We start from the raw sequence: 24,159 nt of genomic DNA, 5'->3' as shown, positions 1-24,159 counted from the left end.
GGATTCTGGCCTGGGGGAGAGTGTAGGAGGGGGTATAGAGTCTGGGAGGGAGTTGTAACCTGGGACACGGGAAGAAAGGTGCAGAGAATCTGGATGGTGACCTGGGGGAGGGAGATGGAGTGCGGGAGGGGCAAGGTTCCAGAGGCAGGCTTTGGATGGGAGGTGCTTACTGAAGAGTCTCCTGGCCCACAGCACTCCCAAAGCAGCCCCGGCCCCCAGACTGCTTAAAACTATGGCTGCTCCTTCTATGAGGCTCTCAGCTCCAGGTGGGGGAAGAGGCTTGCGCTGCCCCCATCCCACAGGCCAATCTATCAGTTCCTGTTGGCTATTTTTTTCCGGCCAATAGGAGCTGAGGATTGGGCTGGAGGTGGGGATGCCATCCCTGGCTCCAGAAAAGAGAGCCATACGGGCTGCGCTTTAAACCATGGCTGTTGTGTGCCTGAGGGTCCTGGCAGGGTAGTCTGTGGGCCGCATCCTGCCCGCGAAAGGTATCTTGCCCACCCCGATGTAGACTGTTGTGGATTTGGCAATCGCATACTTAGGCCAATCTCACTCTTAATTGTGTGACTGCTGGATCAAATCGGAACTCTGAAACACAAAAATAATATAAATATAATATATTTGTAGAAAATTGGCTGTATTTCTCAGGTTATCTGAAAACAACTTATGAAGTGTATGCCATTACCAGTTTTCTATATTGACTGTTTCAGAACCACAAGATTTGCACTGGCACAAGGTTTGCACTGGCACAAGGTTCCACCCTTGACCCTCTCTTTGGTGACTACCTCCACTTGCCTTCAAGTGCAGGGCAAATGAGAAAGAAGGGAAAGGAGAATGGAGGTGGGGGGCAAAAGTGATAGGAGTTTCTGTTGTGTTTGCACTGGTTCATGCACTCTTATTTGTAAAGGGTGTGTCTACACAACATAGTTCTTTTGAAATAATTTCAAAATAATGGATGGCTTATTCTGAATTCTATAAACCTCATTCCATGAGGAATAGTGCCTATTCTGAAATAGCTATTTTGGAATAGCAGTAGTATGGACGCTCCATTGATGCTATTTCCAAATAACTCCTCCCCATGGCCATTCAAAGTAATGACTCCCCAGTGCCTCCTGGGGCTCTAAATCAATGTAGTGCACCCACATTTGGGAAGTCTGCGTCGGACCAATTATGAGGCTTCCCTATAGTGTAGACGTGCTATTTCAAAATAAGCTATTTTGGAAAAAAATTCAGAAATAGATTATTTAGAAATAAGTTTACTGTGTAGACTTACCCAAAGTGTTCTTTTTTTTTTCTTTTTTTTTTAAACTGATATACTGATATGGCAGTTAGCCTGCCTGGTAATGGGTGACTTCTGTACTATTGTTACACATGGTTATATAGAAAGACTTTTATGTCTTTAAGAAAGTCAGTTGCTGTAGCTGCAGCTCATCATACAATTCTGATTTTAAATAAATCTAAACACATGAGCAGGATCTATTTGGAATTAATAAGCAAACACTGCTTCTCTATGAAGTTAGGTAGAGCAATTCATGTTTCAGTCACTTCCTTATTTGAATCCATACTGTGAATTATTCCCTCCATTCATAGTTAAGCAGGTCTTTTGTAAGTACATTACATGGCAATCAGGCCCTTTTCCAAACATTGGACCACCCCCACATTAATTACAGGCAGTCCCTGGGTTACGTACAAGATAGGGACTGTAGGTTTGTTCTTAAGTTGAATCTGTATGTAAGTCGGAACTGGCGTCCAGATTCAGCCGCTGCTGAAATTGACCAGCGGCTGACTACAGGAATCAGCCTCTGATCAGTTTCAACAGGCTGAATCTGGACGCCAGTTCCGACTTACATACAGATTCAACTTAAGAACTCCAGGCGTCTCCAAGTCAGCTGCTGCTGAAACTGATCAGCGGCTGATTCCAGGAAGCCCGGGGCAGAGCAACTCTGCCTCGGGCTTCCTGTAGTCAGCGCTGGTCAGTTTCAGCAGCGGCTGACTTGGGGACGCCTGGGGCAGAGCAGCTGGGGTGCTGCTGGGTTGCTCCAGTAGTGCCGCTCCTCGGCGCTACTGGACCAACCCAGCAGCACCCCAGCTGCTCTGCCCCAGGTGTCCTGATTCAGCCGCTGCTGAAACTGACCAGCAGCGGCTGAATCAGGACGCCTGGGGCAGAGCAGCTGGGGTGCTGCCGGGTTGGTCCAGTAGCGCCCAGAGTGGCTCTGTGGGACCATCCGGCAGCGCTCCAGCTGCTCTACCACAGGCGTCCGGAGAAAAGCCTGGTCTGCTATGGGGGGGGGGCATACTAGCTGCACCCCTCACCCCTCCAGCAGACCAGGGAGACGTGGAACAAAGCCACGGAGCACGCGGGCAGCGGACAGCCCAGACGCCCCGCGGCTGTCCCACTGCCGGCGTCCTCAGAGGACACACCATCCTTGAGAACAACCACGCCTAAAGTAATCACAATATTTGTCAGCTCTAGAAAAGCAGCCCTCTGTTATTCATCATACTTTTGTGAGTGTTCATGGGAAATCACCAGGGATTAGAACCTGCAGGATCTAGAATTCAGACTGCCCACAGCACTTGTCTCTGTGCACACTGTACACTCAGCACACTCCCTATAATCTAGGGAATTGGTTACCATAGTGACTCCTTCCACTGGGGTCAGTTACAGGTATAATAATTGGCTGTTGGGCCAGGGGGTTCTTATAGCACCAGCAAGTGAGGTATGCTTATTTTTCCCAAGTCGGCAACCCATCTTGCTATTCTGTATTCAGTGATTCAGTGGTTTTCTGACTTCCTCTACATTTGTGAAGATAAAAGCACCTGTCAGTACCTCCTAGATGTCTTTGAAAATAATTATTACAATTACATCAGTTCCAACCAACCCCAGCTCACCAACAATACCCTGGCTTAAAAGGATGAAAATATCTGAGTCACCATCAACCTTCTTAATTCCATTTTAAAAGCTAGGGAGGACATATGAGTGTTGCAGTGCGCCTTACAAATTAACACATTTCAGATTGGGCCAACGCAGGGAGTAAATTTCAGAGGTAATGGTCCCCATTATACATCCCTATCAGCAATACCTCCTTTATATTACAAGGATTCTTTATCTCTGATCTCAGCTGTACTTCCAGGTGTTTATAGCCTGAAATTTGGAATAATTGATCTCTGTGATAGGATAGCAGGGAGGCAGTTACAAGTTGAATTCTGGTGGTCAATTCAAATTTTAATTTAATTCATTATTAGTAAAAGTTGTAGATAATACTTTTTGCACATGTACATATTTGGTCACATTTGGAAATGATGGTTATGGTGACATAAGACAGATCCTTGTGCATTTACACAGCTGAAAAGAAAATTTAGTTGGCACTCCCGCTCTAGTTGTAACCAGTCCGGGCTTCCTCAAATCTACATCTATCCACTGTACTAATTTGTACGGGAAATACAAGTTACCCCTTGTGCTGGCTCAGTGGCATGTAAGATAAGGATGGATATATACAATTGAAACTCTTTAATCCGACAACCTTGGGAAATAGACCATGCTGGATTATGGAATTTTCTGGACCATAGGTGTTAGTCATAGTGAAGAGTAAACAAAGTCTATTACTAAAGCTTTTGTATGTACAAAGCATTATAGAGCATTGTACATGTATAGCATGTCATAAGATAAAACCTTAGTGAGCTGTATTTAAATTATAATTGGGGGTGGAGTGTGGGGTCTGGGAGGGACAAAGAATGTAGGAACATGCTAGGGGTGGGAATGCAGCATCTGGTAGGGCCATATGGGGATCCAAACTATGGGTGTTCCTGGATCATAGTCACCCGGATTAAGGAGGTTCAAGAATAGTTGCAGCAAGAGAAATTAATATGTACGTGAGTGTTTTTCTGATCTTTTAATTAATCACCACTTATGTTTATGCAGTGTAGTTAGTTGCCCACCACCACTCTGAATTTCAACTTTGATTCTTTCTGCTGTAATATAATAAAGTAAGACATAGCTGGTGTAAATTATTATTTATTTAAATGAACTATGATAATCCTCTGCAGTGATGCTATGGGCTAAACTCGGAAGCAGCATGTAAGATGACACAAATTAAACATTCTTTTGCTATGCTATACAAACTCTGTGTGAGGGACAATGTAAGTTGTGTGTAACGTTTGCATACTGCACAGTTAGAAGAAGGTGTAAGTTAAAGTAGCTTCTAGTAATATTTGGGAAAAAGGAAATAAACTGGTGGTGATACACACTATCTGCTTTCCTACTTTTCTAATAAACTGAAACAAAAGATACAGGATATGAAACCTGAGCTTATTAAGCAAACAAAAACCACCTCAAAGATAAAAAATTCCTGTTGTCACTCCATCCATAAAGAATCTGTAATTGGGTACTGTTGATATTATGATGCTACTATGCTTCAGGAAATTTTTAAGGTTTACTATATTAATATTTTCCCCCCTTTTTAGGTTAACAGAACCCTCTGGATATTTAACAGATGGACCAATAAATTACAAATACAAAACTAAATGCACATGGTTAATTGAAGGATAGTAAGTATGTATTTTAAATTGATCTAACTGCCTGATATATGATATGTTTATTCTAGTGCCCTTACCTAGCTAATTTGGTAGATGTTCTGTTTCAATCGCCTAAATGTGAAACATATTGATACATTTTAAAACCTTTTTAACAGTGATAATTATTTAATTAAAAAAAGCTAGAGTGGGATTTTCAAGAGTGGTCTGAGTTGGGATTTGTTCCAACTGAAGTCAATGGCAAGAGAGTTAGGCCAACATGCATTTAAAAAAAACAAACCCTAAAATATTTTTATTGCCTGTTTGATTATTAAAATATGTCATATGCTTCAGGTATAGTCACAGATCCTGCCAACTAGCATGTTGCTGTTCTTTTCAGCGTTGTATCAGGAGTAGCTTAAAACACAGAACACATCCAGCGGCCAAATTAATGCCATTTAGTTGGAAATAAGTCCAGCAGGTGCAAAGGATCTGAAGGTGAATGGCCTGAGTCAGTTACTTTGAAGAGTAAAGAATCAGCAGTATTCCTCTGAGCAGTCTTTATACATGTGTATATATAAACCTCTGATATTTTGAACATGTATTATACCAGAGAATCTCTTACAAAACAATCTTTGTGTACAGTGGATTCATTCCTTTTACAATTATGTTAATAAAGGCATTTCATATGTTGTTAAAAATGTAGCCTCTGATTTAAGAATCCGGTGTTGAAATCTCCATAATCCCTAGCATTAACCCACATAATTAAATCTCTGAACATTGTAGTAAACCTTGCTTTATATCACTATCTCAGCAATGTATCAAGAGTGTTAAAATTCAGGACTGGTGCATTGACTGTGAGGGAGGTTGTCATACTTACTTCCATGATAAGTCCTAGTAAAGTACCTGATGCTGTGTTGTGTTCTCTTTGAAGCCATCACATGTTCCTGTGTTTTATACTGAAAAGTGAACTATTGTTATATCAAAAACCCGAGGTATTGACATTTTAATAAAAAATGTATTGAAATTTTTATTAGCACCAGGTTTTATAAAACTCTTTATATCAAAGCCTAAATTTGGGGTTTTAAACATTGACATTAGCCCTTTCAGAAACGATAGTACAATCCATGGGCAACTTTAATAATTATAAGCATGGCCTCTAAAATTCTTTAGGATAAAAAAAATTAAATAATTGGCTGGCTTAAATTTAGTTTTATACTAACTTTCACCTGCATGAGTTTAAAAGAATATTTGTATTTAATAATGTAATGTTATGATGTGGTTACCTTTATTATTTGCTAAGTTATTTTTATTATAAAATAGCATTACGAATCTCTGCTTTTATTAAACAATACATTAATGTTATTTGATCTTATTGTTTTCTTCTTTTTTCAGTCCTAATGCAATATTAAGATTAAGGTTTAATCATTTTGCCACAGAATGTAGTTGGGACCATATGTATGTTTATGATGGAGATTCAGTATATGCACCTTTAATAGCTGTATTTAGGTGAGTATTTTTATTTAATAGTTCTTTAGTAAGAGTATTAGTATAAAATATTGTTAATATGAGGGAAAAGTAGCACTAAAGGTTTTAATTTGCTATTGGTAAATTGCCATCTCTCACTAATATTAGTGGGAAATATACACTGATGGCAGAATAAGTTGCCAGATAATACAACATAATAGAATTTTTGCCTTTGAGTAAGACAAAATTACTTTCTTGGCTTATGCTCAGTGCTGACATTGCAGTGAAGCATTATAAGAGTGGCTTCCTAGATAGAGTGAGTATCTAGTAGATTCTTTATATAAATTAAGGGTTTTTAATGGGAGTGGGAGACTGGCCAACAAAGGAGAGGAAAAATTACTTGATGCACTTAAAGGAAAATCTCAGAATTTGTGACTTACACAACAAAGACATTTTACTGCTTACAAGACATAAATATTATCCATTGAACCCATTACAAATGGACAACTGCAGTTATCTATTGAGGGACATTGGTGTACCATTTATACAAGGTCTTTTCTTTGTCTACCAGAATGCAAAGCTTTGTGACTAAGAATAAAAATATATTTCAGCCGTACTTAACTACCCAGCCTTTGAGATTTCAAAGCTCAAAAGCATCCTCATACTTGTTGACACCAAAAATCACAAAAGCACTTGATTGTTCTATTGTTATCATTAGATAATATGAATAATTATAATTGGATCAACTCAGAGTTAAATATGTATAGGGTGTCAATTACCAGGTTACAGTAAAATCTGTTATCTGGCATGTTGGAGGTATGGGAGTAACAGTTAATCACACATTCTGGTTAACTGAGGGTATGTCTACACTACAGAGTTTTGTCGGAAAAACAGCCATTTTTCCAACAAAACTTGAGGAATGTCAACACTACAATTGCATTCTTCCGCAAGAAAATTGAAAGAATAGAGGTTTTTTTTCTGACATTGGTAATCCTCATTCTACGAGGAAGAAGCCTTTTTGCGAAAGAGCTCTTTTGCAAAAAGGTGTGTGTGTGTGGATGGGGAAGAGGGAGTTCTTTGGAAGAAGAGGAAAGAGGAAAAGCACAGGTGCCTTTGTGGCCATTCCGTCCATAGCAATCACAGCTTACATGAGAGAGACACTGTCTTTTGAAAAAGCAGATTGGTTTTTCGATGCACTTTCGCAGAGTGTATGCTCTCTTTCTGAAGAAGGTTTTTTGGAAGATCTCTTCCAAAAAAAAGCTTCTTCTGAAGGAACTCTGTAGTCTAGACGTAGCCTGAGAGTTGTACTTTCCAATTTAACACTATTTTTCAAAGAATTAGAATACAATTAAATGAATAAAATGTAAAATAGTATACAGGGTAGTTATCAATCCAATATAGGTTGGACCTCTCTGGTCCGGCACCCTCGGGACATGACCAGTCCCACACGAGGGATTTTGCCAGACCGGGGGAGGTCATATTTTGCCCCTCCCCTTCTAATGGCTCCTCGAGCCCTTCACTGGCTGTAGGTCCTGCTGCCCTACCCCCACTTGCCTGCCACGCCAGGCAACCTATCTCCCAATGCGCCATCCTCTTGACCCGCCAGGCAACTCAGCTGGGATACTCAGGGCTCCCAGTGCTACTGGTGTGGTGTGCTGGGCAGCCCAGCTGGAGTGAGTGAGCTCCCAGCCCTGACAAGCAGCCCCACCATGGGGAGCTCCCTGCAGCCCGGGAGCCTGCCAGGCTCCTAGCCACCACCCCTACACTGGGACTTTTTGGTCCATCAACATCTGTGGTCTGGCTGGTATATATAGGTAAAATGTTATATGTAGTAATGTATCTTATGACACTGCATATTATTATGGACAGTACACAGTGTACACCTAGATCACTCTCAAATACACTTAACACTAAAAGCTACAGTGAACATAATTTAATTTTTCTTTCATTCAGGAGGCGCTTCAGGATCTTGCAGTGCCTCAGGCTTATCAACAATTATCATTGTAGATGTAGAAGGTATGGGAGATTGGGCTGAATCTGTATAGACCCTGTATATACCCTGAAAGCTACTTTTTTGACTGAATCCCTGATTTTAGCTTGCTTACATGTGTTCTGCCTTTTTGCATAAAGGTAGAGTGCAGAATATGCAATTGCATCATGTGCTGAGCAGTATACTAGTCCCAGTTACTAAACTGAAGATTTAGATTGACTGAGAGATATCAGAAATGCCAGATAATTGTGCTTTCTGGTTAATTGAGTGCCAGACAACAGAAATTTTACTATATCCAGGCTCCTGTAAAGGCCACAGCAAACTATAAAGGACTAAAAGTTCTGATATATTTCAGTCTCTCATAACTGTTGATAAGCTTTTCCCTCTTAGACCTAAGGCAAAAAGTAGAAAACAATGGAAAGGAAAGTGAGTACATAAAAGTTTACATTTCTGTAGTCATGGTCCAATGGGTGTAGCATTATACTTGTTATTGATAAAACATTTAGGCTGTATCTAGACTACATCCCTTTCTCAAAAAAGGGATGTAAATTAGAGACTTTGAAATTGCAAATGAAGCCGGGATTTAAATTTCCCATGCTTCATTTGCATAATGGTGGCTTCAGTTTTTTTTTGACATGGGGCTTTTTGATAGAAAAATGGCAGTTTTGGGGGGGGGAATCTTTTGAAAATAAAACCCTTTTTTGAAAGATCCTGTATTCTTCAAAAAATGAGGTCTATAGGATCTTTCAAAAAAGGGTTTATTTTCGAAAGATCCCCATCTAAACTGCCATTTTTCTATCAAAAAGCCCTGTGTCGAAAAAAACCGCGGCTGCCATTATGCAAATGAAGCGCAGGAAATTTAAATCCTGGCTTCATTTGCAATTTCAAAGTGTCTAATTTACATCCCTTTTTTCGAGAAAAGGGATGTAGTCTGGACACACCCTTAGTGAATCCATCTTTCTACTTTATGGCCCTGATCCAGCAAACACTTAAACACTTGTTTGCAGTCTTGCAATATCAATTTCACTGAGCAGGATGTGGGGTAGAAAGAGGTGATTTTAAATTGTTGGGCACAGTACATGTGTTTTAAAAGTACAGTACATGTGTTTTAAAAACTGCTAAAATATTTAGTCCAGAGAAAGAAGAAATGATAGGTGTGCTCTTATTGTTTCTCTTAATGCCAGTTTAGTGACAAGGTTTCCTTTACATACTTTAGGACACACCATCCTTGAGAACAAGCAAAATAATCACAATTGTTAACTATGCCTATTTTGTTATTAAAGAAAGTAAAAGAACAAAACAATATAGATGACATAACATAAGCAATAAACTGGTTACTTTTTCATTTTCCCCTCTGTATGACTCTCCATAGAGAGCTTTTAGTGTAGAGTATATTTCTAAGAGTGAGCTTGCCTTTGGTGGGGCACTTTTCTCTTATTAAGTTGCCACCAAGGCTACGTCTAGACTACATGGCTCCGTCGACGGAGCCATGTAAAGTAGTTTACTCAGCATAGTCAAAGAAGTGGGGATTTAAATAGTCCCTGCTTCATTAAAATAAAAATGGCTGCCGCGCTGTGCTGACGATCAGCTGATCCGGCAGAGCGTGGCAATCTAGATGGGGCATGGTCGACAAGGGAAGCCTTTGTCGACCGCTCCAGTATGCATGCTCCGTCGATGGAGCCATGTAGTCTAGACGTACCCCAAGATAATATTTTCCAAAATTATTGAAATACCTATCGTATATCCTCAGATAACTAAGAAGATATTTAAATGGGCAAAAGAATATGGTTTAAGAAAAAATGACTCCTGTGGAGGTTATTAATAATCTTTCAGTTTTTTGGGCAAATTAAGCTGACTTAACTAAATCATATGACACTGAAAGAAATATTTAAATGAACTACTTAGCAAAAGCCACTTCAGAAGCTGTTTTTAAGATAAGCCATTTACAAATACTAAGACTCTTAAAGCAAATTAAAACATTCTTACCTTCAGGACATCCTGTATGCTGCCTACCTAGTGCAGGAGCGAGCTCCACATCTGGGGCACCTGGTGGTGATGGGGACACAGGACTCAAACTCATCACCCTGCACTGCTCAGGCAAATGCCCTATAGCCTAAGTCGCTCCAGAACCCACTTGACCTCCCTACCTTCAGGGCATCCCGTATGCTGTCTGTTTACCAAACTTTTGCTCTGTTTACCAAAGTTTAATTCCTAACATGGGTATCGCTCTGAGACTTTTATCACACTAATTCATATTGAAATCTTGGAGAGAGTTGGCTTCTTTTTGAGTCTCCTGTTTTTTTTACCTGTTCATAGTAACTCTCTTGCAGAAATGCACAGGATGAGTTGTGTAGTGCTTGCTGCTGAAATAGGGTAGAGGTGTGTGTGTGTGTGTGTGTGTTGCTCACTTCAGACTTTTTTATACTCCTTCCTATTTCTAGGAAATTATAGTAAAACATACCTATTTCTGGCTTGACTAGATCTCAAATTGAATACTTTCATTTTATTGCCTTCATGCCTGTACTAAAAATACTCAGTCTGACTAATGAATATGAATTTCTTTAATTTCCTTTATTCTTATGGCAGGAAAACAGATAACTTTTAAAGTTGGTTATAACTCTTTTTATTCATGCCATTTTATTAGCATTTGAGAGGAAATTAAATGTTGTTGTTAAAAGTCCAAATATTCCTCCTCTTATATAAAAGTGTACAGTTTTTAAAAGTCTTTTATTATTCAGTAGTTTTTAAGATGTTTTTAACTTAATAATAATTAAAGAAGTTTGTTGGTACTTTATAACTATTTTTGGAAAGATAATATTTCCTGCCTTAAATTAGGAGAGGAATTTGCTTTGTTACTGTCAGTATTAGTTAAATTTCCTGTTAATATAAATATTCTATACATCAATGGCTTCTTATATTAGTAGTTGGTTGAGCAAGTCATTCAGTTCCATGTAGGTAGATAAAGCATTTTACTATGGACATAGTAGTAACATTTTACAGTTGTATTAGAAGCTTGGCATTTAGCTAATGTACTTGCAAATATGGATTTCATAAAAGTGTTTACCAGATCAACATTTAAGAAATAAACAAAAGAATTAAAACATTTCCAACTATGCATGTTTTCTCTAAAATTAAGACACAGACAGTGAGGATTTCTTGGTAAAAGAAGCCCATTTTACTTTTACATTCCTGCTCCAATAAAACAACTGTACAGTCCTTTTCATGACCAGGTTTTCCCTAAACCATTAGTGTTTTACATGGTTTATTATTTCTTGAGTCAAGGTCAATAGAGTTGCAATCTGCTTGTTATAGCAATAAATTTTCTATTAGGTATTTTGTACAAATCACAAATATCAGTAACCAATACATCTTTTAAACATGAAATGACAAGTGGAAATACTATAAAAGTTTTAAAGCAAGATCAAGTTTTAAATGCAGCTATTCTGAGTCTGTATAGCCCCCTTAGCAATAACAACCCTTGCCCAACCATGAAATCATTTTTATTTTTCTGACATTTTCTAGTCCTTGGGAATAAAGTAGAAACTTTCTGGAATTCCTTGATAAACATGAATATTTTTAAATAATTAAATAAAACATTTGTACTTGCGTTACTTTTCTCCAGCCTCTATAGCCACAGGCAAGTTATAATACAATTATAATTTTTATTAATATCATTTTGCATTAATATTGAATCCTTTCTCCAACAAGATGAGCTATTATAAGTTTTGCAAATACATTTGGTTCTGAATTGATGGCTGTAGTTTATCTAATCTCACAAATTCATGGGATTGTTTTCTAAAACAGAATTTGATAGCTTTCTGACCAAAGTTACCAAGGTAAGAATGGGGCTTACTGGAATATGGTAGCAAACCTATTTAGTTCTTATATAGTTTGCAGGAATATGGTTGATATGAAACAGAGTTCTATTAGGCCAAACATATTGTCCACAATAGAATTAGGTGTCTGACATTTCCGAACCTGGAATTCAACAAGTGATTTTCAGTATTAAAGACCATCTCTTTTTTAGTAGAGTATATAAACAAATCCCCTTTTTACTACAAGAAACAATCTATAAATTTCAGATCAATACTAATTCATCTGCTGTGTTATAGAAGCAAATATCGTGCATTTTTAAAAATTCATGACAGACTAAAATATTACTGCTGAAAATACAGTATGTTCAACAGCCGTACCAAAGCCAGGATCACAGTGTAAAGAAGCCCTTTGCAGTAACAAAATTGCCTATCTAAAAGATTATACAGGATCCATTCTAACTCTCAGTGATTAAGCTTGTTGTATTAGTTTATTTGCATTCCTCATCACTTTATATTACAATTCTGAAATATACCTAGCATGTACCTAGCAAGTAACAGATTTAACATCTATTACTGTATTATGAGTCCAATTATTTGCCTTGCAAATAGTAATAGAAGTTACCAACTGAAATAAAGACTAGATCCCTAAAGGCCACCTCCTAGAAACCTCAGGGCTCTGTCATACCCATTCCAGGAAAAGAGCAGTGAAGAGGTTCTGCAGACAGACTAGAATTTTGCAGGGGAAGCAACCAATTATGGCCCAGTTTAAAAGAGTAGTGGTTAGTTGATGCATACAGTTCAAGGAGTTTGACTGGAGGGAAGAGGAGCAGGTCCTTGAAAAGGTCAATGCAGGCAGGCTGAGCCTACAGGGTTGAGCACAGAACTTGAGCTTAGGAAAGACTACTAAAAAGGACACTGGCTAGATGGGTGATCTAAGATGCAGTCCTGGACGGGAGCGGAGAGGGGAGGGAAATGTGTATAGGTGGTAGCCTGGCTCTCCCACTTGTGCTGGGATGGGGAGGGTTGGTGGGTCTGGTAGGCTTTCCACTTGGCTCCAAGTCTGCAGCTCCCCAGAAGTGTCCAGCATGTCCCTGCAGCCTCTAGGAAGAGGGAAGGCCAGGGGGCCTCCTCCATCTGCTGCTTCTACCATGAGCTCCTGCTCTGCAGCTCTCAAGAGCCACAGCCAATAGGAGCTATGGGAGTAAAACCTGTAGCAGGAGCAGTGTGCAGAAGAGCCCCCTGGCCTTCCTTTTCCCAGGTAAGCGCTGCCACACACCCCAACTCGAGCCCCAGCACTGAGCTTCCTCTCACAACAAACTGTCGCAGCAAGAGCCAGTACTGGTGGCCCACGGGTTGCCTTGATTTGCGTGGATAGCCCCAGAGCCTGCTATATTGGCTGCTGCAGAAGTAATGGAAAATCATGGAATCCATGATAGACATGCAGCCTTACCAATATTCCACATGTAGACATGGAGTGAATGAAGTCTACGAGGGTTTTGGCATTGACTTCAGTGGAACCAGGATTTCTCTCAAGAATATCTAAAATGAATAGGTTTAAAATTCATAATCTCCTTGTAGTAGGAATGTTATTCTGTATTGCACCTTTTAAAGTGTTGCTTATGTAGTACTAAAAAAATAATAGTTACAGCACCAATGGACCTTACTTTTAGCAGAACATAGCTTTCCTGTTCGTTCATAGCTTTCCTGTTCAACCATCCCGGGCTGCTACCCAACTCTGACAATCATCTCAGCTTCTTGATTCTTCTCTCTTGGCTGCTGGTTTTGTTTCCAGTCTCCCAAGTTTCTGTGCTGTACACAAGTTGTTGGATGTTCCTCAGGAGCATCATACCTGGTCTACATTGAGATGGAAGGAAAGTTGAGATGTTATTGAGCACTAAAGAGGAGAGATGAATAAAAAATGTAGATGTCAGTTTGGGGTTGCTTGGTTATTTGTTTATTTCTCCTTTTTTAATACCCTTTCCTGAGTTTTTCTTTGTGACTAAAATATTTAGTATTTTTTGAAAGTTTGCTTGCTTGTTGTAGTCTTTAATACCTAAAAGTTCTTCCTGGATTTTCTTTTTTTAGGGTTTTTTGTTTCCTGTTTCTTTTAGTTACATGTTATTATATTACATACTCTATATTGCACTATATTGTACATTATATTTAAAATTTCCATTTGAGTTTTCCTTAACTTAAATTGTATTTTAAATTTGCTGTGTAGTTATTCACTGTTTATTACACACAGTACATTTATTCTCTGATTCAAAGCAGTTATGTATGATTCTGTTTTCCTTTTTAAAGTTTTGTAATGAAAAACCTCATTCTGAATTTCTTAAAATTATTTTATTTTCCATAAATTTTGTTAAAAATCATGCTTTTTGCATATGAACTAATTATTCTAGTAGTTGAGGAGATTTTCAAAGGTACAAGTGTCATTTAGATACTCAGCTGTCACAGAAAGTCAGTGAGAGTGGAGCATCTAAATGCCACTAGTACTGTTGAAAATAAATCTTTCCCAAAGTGGTGTTTTTAATAATTAGCTTTGAACATTCTACTGGCATGTGGAAGTTTGTATTGTTACAAAAACAATGAGGAAACCATCTTTCTGAAGTGTCCATGGGCTTGAGCTCTGCTTCATTCATTATAATTTAAAGAAGCTCCATAAGATTTTCAAATTAACTTGGATGGATGATTCATGATTGAATCCAAATTATGTTGTTGTTATCATTAATAAAAATAATTCATGAAATCTCTCTTTTCCAGTGGTCTAATTGTCCCTGAGGTGCGGGGAAATGAAACTGTTCCTGAAGTAGTTACTACATCTGGCTATGTGTTGCTGCACTTTTTTAGTGATGCTGCTTATAACCTAACTGGTTTTAACATATTTTACTCGTAAGTATTCATTTTTTAAAATAATTGTTATTTTATGAATTAGGGCTTAAGTTCTTCAGGAGAATTACATATTTGTACAGTATATTTGTCTTTTGTATTTAAGGTATTGATTTTGCCAAGGAATTATTCACACTAACAAGTTTTTCATACTTAGGAAGTCCAGCACTTGTAGGAAGTCCAGAAGTCTTTTATGGCTTGAAAGTGAACGAGAGACAGTTTTAGAAACAGTAAAACAAGGTGAAATATATTTCTGCATAGAAATGTCCCAAACTTTGTCAGTGGGGACACTGAGGATCAAATACTGACCTTTGCTCATGGTGAAGAGTTCTCTACTGTGAGTAGTTGGAGTTAGTGAGACAAGCTGTGCAAATAAGAGGCACACAATTTCACACACAGCTTTCCTTGCATAAACTAAATATGTTTAGAGTCTTTTGTCTCTCAGTGTTGTAAGTCATGTTTTCCAGATGTAGAATCAGTTTTGTGGTTCTTTGTGAAGCATTTCCAGAATTTCATTCTGAAATGTGGACACCAGAATTTTGACAGTGTTCTCGTAATAGCCTCACCAATTGTATATGCAGATTTTTGTACTAAGCATTTCCTGTTTTTTCTTCATCCAGTGATTGCTGCCTTCTAAGACACAGTAATGCACTAGGAATACCCATTGAGTCAAATACTGTACGCAGTTTCTGATAGTGGTCAGTACCAAGTGCAAGGACCTCAAAACAGATAGTTGTGGGCAAAGCACAGCTTCATGGGGGATTAATCAGCCAACCTAATCAGAAGCTCCTGGCACAGAGCTGACTGACAGGACCGGGCTGATTAATCACCCGTGAAGCTGTGTTCTAGTGCAGTTTAGAGGGAACACTAGTTGTGGGATAATCTGCCTCTCATTTTAGGTCTCATCCTGGTCTTTAATAGAGATTATCTGAAGCCTTGAATCACATTTAATATCCCTTTCAGAGTGATTATGATGATGTTGATAATAACTCTAGATATTCTGGTTATTTAATGTCCAGTCCTTTTTTCAATCTTAAATTGTTTGCATCAACAATTTCTGTGGTAATGAGTTCCGTAGTCTCATTATATGTTGTGTGAGAATATTTCCTTTGATCAGTTTTTATTTTGATAATTTTTATTTTTATTGAATGTGCTGTTGTTTTATGAGGCAGGGAGAGCAGAAGCTCCTGATCCCACTTTCTCTGTAGCTTTCATTATTTTATGTATTTTAATCATATTCTTTCTTAGTCATCTTTTTGATAAAGTAAATAATCCCTATCTTTCCAAACTCTTAAGTTCTAGAGGTGAAAATAGGTTAGTCTACACCATGCACTTGTTCTCTGGTTTACAAGTAATCTTCCTCAAGTGGGAGGACAGAGAAATAATGTTGCTCGTTTTGAATCACCTAGAGAAGAGCCAGTGAACAGTCTGGATATTTAGTCACTATTTTGAGCCTGGCAGTACAAAATGAGCAGGACTTTCTGCTTTCAGAGTTACCACAGCAGCCAGGAGATGAAAGGCTCCTTTTGTTCCTGATCTTTTTTCTCTTTGTGACTTTGTATCATGGCTGTACAATTTTGGGAAAAAAAATAAGGAACTACATTTGAAAAGTAAATGACAGCCATTGTGACAGACAAGATGACAGTACTTTTTACTGTTAACAAAATAAATATAGAGAAGATCCAAAACTGAATTAGAGCAGACAGCAAATTACAGAATCAGAGGCTGTACACACAGCAGGGATCTTTATTAGAAAGATTATATAACTTCTGTTACCTCCACTGGTGATTAACAGGTAACATTAGTTCAGTGTCTAAAGAATTTTAGCCTTTGCATTTTCCCTTTTTAATGGATTTTTTATTCTGAAATTTAGATTGAGTTCTTGGTTCAGGGCCAGTCCTGCATAGTACAGCACAAGGAGGCCTCAGTTCTGATTCTGTCACTGAATGTGTGTAAGCCCGAGTAAGTAATTTAACCTTAGTGCATCTCAGATCCCCTGTCTGTAAATAGTGGTTATATTTACCATAATTTTATCCATGACTGGCAATTTTCACATAATAGAAGCAGTATACAGCAAATACAAATTATTATTATAATGTGCCATATGAAAAGTTCTACCAAGCTCTCTCCCCTCTTTGTTGTCTTACTTTACATATATTTTTTACAGTATTAATTCCTGTCCTAACAATTGCTCAGGCCATGGGAAGTGTACAACTAGTGTCTCCATTCCAAGCCAAGTGTACTGTGAGTGTGACAAGTATTGGAAAGGTGAAGCCTGTGATATTCCATACTGCAAAGCTAACTGTGGCAGCCCAGATCATGGCTACTGTGATCTGACAGGCGAGAAGCTGTGTGTGTGCAATGATAGCTGGCAAGGTAAGCTGTTATTAATACATATGCCTTAGAATCAAATATGTATCATTCCTGCTGTGAAAATTTACATCTTTAAATATAAACAGTTAATTTAAAAATGCATTTTCCAAATGAGCTTGAGAATTGTATCTTGATCTAGATGCATTTTCTTTATCCAGATGTATTCTGTAAATTGAAAGATGATTATACTGAAAAGACCTTTTAGACTATCTAGTCTAACCTTCTTCAGGAAGTAGTTTTCACCTTGTGGAATTAAGTGTAAAGCAGACCAATTTGAACAGCATTAGTAGGGGTCAAACCTGTTCCTCTTGAGAAGAGGTGGGCAAATTTTTTGGCCTGAGGGCTACATCTGGCTGTGGAAATTGTATGGCAAGCCGAAGTGCAGTGCAAACCCCTGACCCCACTCTCTGGCTAGAGTACCAGGCAAGCAGAGCAGGGCAATGCCCTCAGCAGGTTCCTGAGCACCAGAGTAGGGCAATACCCTGACTCAGCTCCATAGAGCTGGAGCATTGGAGCTCAAGGGCCAGATTATAAGCTCTCATGTGCCAGATGCGGGCCATGGGCTGTAGTTTGCCCATCTCTGCTCTTGAGCCAAATGCATAGGCCTCTGTTGCGTGAGTGAAGACACACATGTCTTAACCAAAACTGCCACATGGTCCATCTCTAGCTGTCTTTGACATCTGTCCCTTAGTGACTATCTGAGCCAGATCGGTTATGTCAGTATAAATAATAATAGGAGTTCCCAAAATTTCACTTAACTGTTCCTTCTTGCAACAGACAGGCTAACTGACAAGATAATTTGTCCAATGATTACTATTTTTGCAAAGTCCTTGAAGTTTTTTTCTGTATATTCACAGGGTCCTAAGGTGGATGATAAATGGGTTTTCTTTAATGCTCCAACAGTTCTTTCCTTCATTCCTTCATCCTAGTAATATTTGAAAGGCATCATGCCACTATATTTTTTGTTTTATCATTTCTTACTCTAAATGCTCTTTTCAACAATGCATAAAACTTTTAATTACCTTATAACTAAGTTGGCATCTTTAAGTTGTCTGATATCTTACTGTTCCTGCTGCTTTACTAAGTACTTAAAATATTCAGTAATATCCTGAAAATCTGTAAAGGATATTGTTTTATTTGTTGTAAATCTCTTCTTTCTCTTCTTAGAAATTACTTCCTGTTATCTCTTATTTGGACCTCCTGCTTTGTTTAGTTTGTTTAATCCATATGCAAGTTATTCTGTTGGGCTATATTATTTAGCCCAAGTTGTCAAATTATTACAAAAATCTTTCCTTGGTTGAGACTACCAAAAAAAAAAAAAAAAAAAGCAATATGCAATGTACTGTGTGTGGTATATTTTTAACAATGGTGACATCTTGTGGATATTATGGAAGAAGCATCTTGGGGAACCTTTCATGTTCAGAAACCTATCTACATCATAGGAAAGTTGTGAGGATAAACACATTAAAGAGTGTGACACATGCCCCTCTACTGGTAAAAGGTGCTGTATAAGAGTTATGTGTTTATATTAGGTATTATTGTAAAGATAAGAACTGTGAGGAAAGATGAAGGTACTTACTGGAACATAATACCTGTTTGAAAACCTCTTCTGATTATGATTCTGATAGATCTGAAAAAACTGTTTTCCATTATTCTTTGGGCTTATGTGAGATGGAAAGCCATGCATTTGTTGAACAAGGAACTTACGGTATAAATGTTTTCAAAATCAGCAGCTGCTCATAAAAATATAGAGTTGTACTGTGGCAGTTGAATGAAATGTTTATTGTTTAAAGTAAAATAATTTAAACAGTTATCTCCTTATTTTTAATGGAAGGTACATATTTTTTTACCATAGAAAAGACAACCCCCCCCAAGATTTCCTTACAGAGGCAAGTGTAAAGGGAGACTAAGAAGTCACGGAAGAAAACTGACGTCATAACAGGGCTCCATAGTTGTCATAGAGAAAATGTATGCTGTTTTCTTCCTGATCCTTCTTGGAATCACCTGTGAGAAGGAAGGGGTTATACTGGATCATACTTCACTTCAGCTAGCCTCTGTTGGCACTACAGTTCAGAGCACACTATTACCACTCAAAGCCATTTTGAACAGATGTGTGTTTACAGTAGACCTTCATGATGTGCAGGTCTTTCCTGACCTGACCTAGGGTAGTGGCAGGGGTGCCATTTCAGATTTTGGTAGGGGGTGCCTGACCTTTGCATGCCGTGATGGGGGAAGGGAGAGAGAGATTGAGAGCAGGGGAGGCAGACAGAGGACAGCAGCTTCAGCAGTGTTACTGAGCATGCTCAGTACAAACCAAGCAATACGTGTGGGGATGACCAACCCCATCCGCCCTCCCCCCCAGGCGCAGGGGCTACCAAGGCACTGGAAAACTCTGCTTTTTTTTTAGCAGACAACTTAGCAGTTAGCTGACAGGAGCACTACTTCTACTTCCTATATAAAAAAGAAAGTTATATAAATATTAGATTTACTTAGCTCTAACACTAACATATTCTTCCATCTTGTGGCAAGTAACTTAAGGAATGTTAGGTCACCTTAAAATTTTAATGTATAGTCTTACTTTGTTCCTAACTCTCGGGGGGAGAGAGCCTCGTCAGCTCTGGAATGGGAGTAGGGTCTAGTGGGTTACAACAAGGGTGCACATACATTTCAGCTCTGTATAAGAACATCAGAATGGACATATTGGGTCGTATCAAAGGCCCTTCTAGCCCTGTCTCCCAATAGTGGCCAATGCCAGGTGCTTCAGATGGAATAAACAGAACAGGCAATCATCATGATCCATCCTGTCGCCCATTCCCAGCTTCTGGCAAACAGAAGCTAGGGATACCATCCCTGCCCCTTTTGGCTAATTGAAGAACCAATCTTCCTTGAACTTATTTTGTTCTTATTGGAATCCTGTTATTGTTTGGGTTTTTCCACCATCTCCTGGCAGAGTTCCACAAGTTGACCATGAAAAAATATTTTATTTGTTTTACATCTGCTACTTATAAATTTAATTGGCTCAGATTGTTGTGTTATGTTTATGAAGGAATGAATAACATTTCCTTATTTTATTTTTTCATACCATTCATGATTTTCTAGAGTCTAGACCTCTAACATATCTCCCATCCTTTAGTCATTTCTTTTCCAAGCTGAAAAGTCCCAGTCTTGTTAATCTCTCCTCATATGGAAGCTGTTCCTTATCCCTAATTATTTCTGTTGCCTTTTCCAAATCCATCTTTTTTAGATGGAGTGACCAGGTATGCAGGCAGTGTTTAAGACGTGGGCATACCATGACTTTATATAAAGGCAATATGGTATTTTGTCTTATCTATTCCTTTCTTAATGGTTTCCAGTATTCTATTAGCTTTTTAGTTTTTAGTCTGCCACTGCCCATTGAGCAGATGTTTTCAGGATACTATCCACAAGGATTCCAATATCTCTTTCTTGAGTGGTAACAATTATTTTAGACCCCATCATTTTTGTATCTGTCGTTGGGATTATATTTTCCCATGTGAATTACAGTAAAACTTCAATTGTCTGGCATCCAGTGGTCCGGCACTCCTGATAGTCTGGCACCAACTGGAACCCAGAAGTGCTCCAGTCAGCCAGACGATTAGAGCTTCTGTGAGCCCCACGCACGCTCACTGGCCGGGAAAGGGAAGGGGAAGAGAGAGGAAGGGGATTATACCCCTGTGACGGGTCTGCCGGGACCCACACTATGGCCGGCCGGAGGGCAGGGGCGGCGGGGAACGGCACGACGAGGGGCGAACCTTCCACCGTTGTGCAGGAAGGCAGGGGAAAGCCCCACGCAGCTGCCTGCTACAAGCCAGCTGCGACTGCAAGCAGCGGTGGAGGAGAGGGGGCGAGGCGACGGGCGGTGAGCAGGACCAACCCGGCAAGCACCCCAGCTGCTCTGCCCCGCCTCTTCCCCAAGTCCGCCGCTCGTCAGTTGAGGGGCGGCGCTAAGGGACCAATCCGGCAGCACCCCAGCTGCTCTGCCCTGCTGCTTCCCTAAGTTCGCTGTTGCTGCTTGTAGCCCCAGTTGGCTTCCCCCACCTCCCTGCAAAACAGCGGAGGGTTTGCCCCTCGCCGTGTTATTCCCTGCTGACACCCCTCCCCCCCCGCAGACCTGTCACAGCCCCTCTGTGGAGTACCTCCTGATACTACGGCATATCCTATAATCCGGCACCTCCTGGGTCCCAAAGGTGCCAGATTATCAGAAGTCTACTGTACTTTGCTCTTATCAACACTGAATTCCATCTGCCCTTGTGTTGCCCAATGAATGACCCAGTTTTGTGAGATCCCTTTGTAACTCTTTGCAGTCAGTTTTGGATTAGTCATTGTTTACCCCTTTTTCAAGAACATTTATGAAAAGTATAACAGCAGAGATCCAAATGCAGATACCTGCAGCACAACACTTTCCCCCTCTATGTTTTAAGTGGAGTACCCAGCAATGTTTTCATGATGATCTGGGGAACCTTCAATTACCTGAATAACCAGACTTTTGTTATTCTTAATCACACTGCCCCTCCCTCTTTTTATTACAAATTCTCTACACCAAAGGCAAAGCTGTAGTAAGCAGCCCAAACTTGCATGTAAGAACTGCCTCTGGAGTCAGGTCATGCAGATTTAAGCAGACCTCAAGCATAAAATCCAGGGGTTCAAACTCTGTTCCCTCTCCCTCAGCTCCACTAATATGACATCCCTGGGGAGTAGCGAGTGCCGGGAGCCGCGGGAACTCACTGTGAGGGCGGGGAGTCACGGGGAATTCCCTGCACCTTCCAGGAGTCATGCTGAGTTCCCCATAGCTCCTGGCCCCTGAGTTGAGTTCAGGAGCTGCAGTCCCCAGTATTCATGGATTTTGCCATTTGCGAAAGTGTCAGGAACACATCCACTGCAAACGGTGATGGTTTCCTGTATTCTTAACTTGTACTGGGGGCAAGAATTAGAGAGGCACAAAACAGTTTTAAACAACTTAATTCCTGTTCTTCCCTAAATCTACCACAGGAAAGAAGAACTGAGAGAATCTGACTGAGGCAAGAGTATTGATATGTTTTCTGAACCGCTTTAAGGAGTTTAGATCTTTTAATAAGGTAACGTAATAGGATATGCTTATGAAAGATATCCCCAGTGAACAAACTGTACATTTATTATTGGAAAACCTAATAAAATTTGAAAAACATAATTAAGAAGCTCACTAGAGGTAAATGGTCTGACTGTTTAAACTATATTTAATTGGCTAATCAGATCATATTACCTTTCATTAATAAGTTTAGAGTTGTCCAGATGCCTCAAACATACTTATGCACTTTAGCTGTAAGAAAATACTAACACATTAAAATTAAATTTTCCAATACTATCTTTTGTTTTTGAAATTTGCAACAATTTTACAAACTTTTTCCTCATAAGGCAATTATTTTTATATTCTCTCTTCAAATAAAGATTCTAACATTCTCTCAGTAAAAGATTAACTGATTCCTATAGTAATATTTCTTCAGTAAGATATAGAAGCATATAGTGGCATGTCTCTTTTTTTTTTCTTTGTGAAATCATATTCCATACTAACTCAGGTCAAATATTCAGGCAAAATGATCCTAAATATGCCAAGTTATATTAATAAGGGGAAAAAAAGGTTATTTTCATTTTTTCAATCCTAAACAGGATCTTCACTTGATCAAAACATTTTATCTTTGGCTTGTATACCCTCATATTTTAATTTATTAAAAAGGAGAGTGTGCATAAGAGAAAGAAAGGTTGATGAAAATAAAAATGGGACATTTAAAAATTACCCCTCCTACCTTCATTTTGCTGACTAGATAATTCCTGTACAGTATTTACTGAAGGAACACTGTATTTACTAACAGTTCTCACATGGAAAACCACACTTGAAAATATAATGTTTTTACGTTGTTTTAATGGGTTTTCTTGAATCACTCTTCAGAGATGTTGGACTAGATTCTAATACAGAAAACTTCCGATAATCCGGCACCTTTAGGGGGTGCCGGATTATCAGATATGCCAGACTATCAGAAGGGGGGGCTATGAGGGGTCTAGAGTGGGGTGGGAGGGGATGCCACCCCAGACCCCTCTTAGCCCCCCCCTTACGATAGTCCGGCTCTGCCCCAGGCGTCCCTGATTCAGCCGCTGCTGGTCAGTTTCAGCAGCAGCTGAATCGGGGATGCCTGCAATAGAGCAGCTGGGGTGCTGCCGGGTTGGTCCCACAGCGCCGAGGGGCGGCGCTACGGCACCAACCCCGCAGCACCCCAGCTGCTCTGCCTCAGCCGTCCAGATTCAGCCTGCTGCTGAAACTGACCAGCAGCGTCAGTTTCAGCAGCGGCTGAATACCAACGCCTGGGACAAAGCAGTTGGGGTGCTGCCGGGTTGGTCCCGTAGCGCCGCCCCTCTGCGCTGCGGGACCAACCCGGCAGCACCCCAGCTGCTCTGCCCCAGGAGTCCCCAAGTCAGCCGCTGCTGAAACAGATCAGCGGCTGATTCCAGGAAGCCCGAGGCAGAGCTGCTCTGCCCCGGGCTTCCTGGAATCAGCCGCTGATCTGTTTCAGCAGCAGCTAAATCGGGGACCCCTGGGGCAGAGCAGCTGGGGTCCTGCCGGGTTGGTCCCTCAGCGCTGTCCTTTGGCGCTGTGGGACCAACCTGGCAGCACTCTAGCTGCTCTGCCCCAGGCGTCCCCAAGAGCAGCTGGGGTGCTGCCGGGTTGGTCCCGCAGCCCCGAGGGGCAGCTCTACGAGACCAACCCGGCAGCACCCCAGCTGCTCTGCTCCCGGCTTCCCCGATTCAGCTGCTGGTCAGTTTCAGCAGCAGCTGAATGGGGGAAGCCTGTCCGGCTGCCCCAGCAGTTCCAGGTTCCTGATGGTGCCGGACCATCAGGAGTCCCGGAGAATTGGATGCCGGACTAATGGAGTTTTACTGTACCTTGTTCACCCTAAGCAGCACCTTTTCAAATAGTTCCACTGAAATAAAGGCCAAAGCCCATGAAGTCTACTTAAGGAATAAGGTCTTCCATATATGAGTAATAGTTACATTGTTAATTTTAGGGTCCCTGAAAACTATAGTGTAAAAAGACTTCTAAGATTTCTTTAATTAAAAATCTTGTTCTGG

The 24,159-nt window shown here is 40.1% G+C and overlaps 1 protein-coding gene across 4 annotated transcripts in view; it reads left to right on the top strand.

Moving 5' to 3' along the window:
• ATRNL1 (attractin like 1) overlaps positions 1–24,159 on the top strand; it is a 999,362-nt gene that overhangs the window by 77,806 nt on the left and 897,397 nt on the right. For all 4 annotated transcript variants that reach the window (XR_012905692.2, XM_075935409.2, XM_075935410.2 and 1 more), the window contains exons 2-5: positions 4,462–4,545; positions 5,905–6,018; positions 14,545–14,673; positions 16,838–17,046. Coding sequence is in view for 3 of the 4 variants with exons in the window: in XM_075935409.2 (XP_075791524.2) it covers positions 4,462–4,545; positions 5,905–6,018; positions 14,545–14,673; positions 16,838–17,046 (536 nt within the window). In the remaining variant the exon portion in view is untranslated. The remainder of the gene's footprint in view (positions 1–4,461; positions 4,546–5,904; positions 6,019–14,544; positions 14,674–16,837; positions 17,047–24,159) is intronic.

Source organism: Pelodiscus sinensis, chromosome 8, assembly GCF_052426305.1.
Source record: "Pelodiscus sinensis isolate ZL-2025 chromosome 8, ASM5242630v1, whole genome shotgun sequence".
Lineage (NCBI taxonomy): Eukaryota > Metazoa > Chordata > Testudines > Trionychidae > Pelodiscus > Pelodiscus sinensis.
Note: the sequence above shows the minus strand (reverse complement) of the source record. Positions and strands in the feature narration are given on the sequence as shown.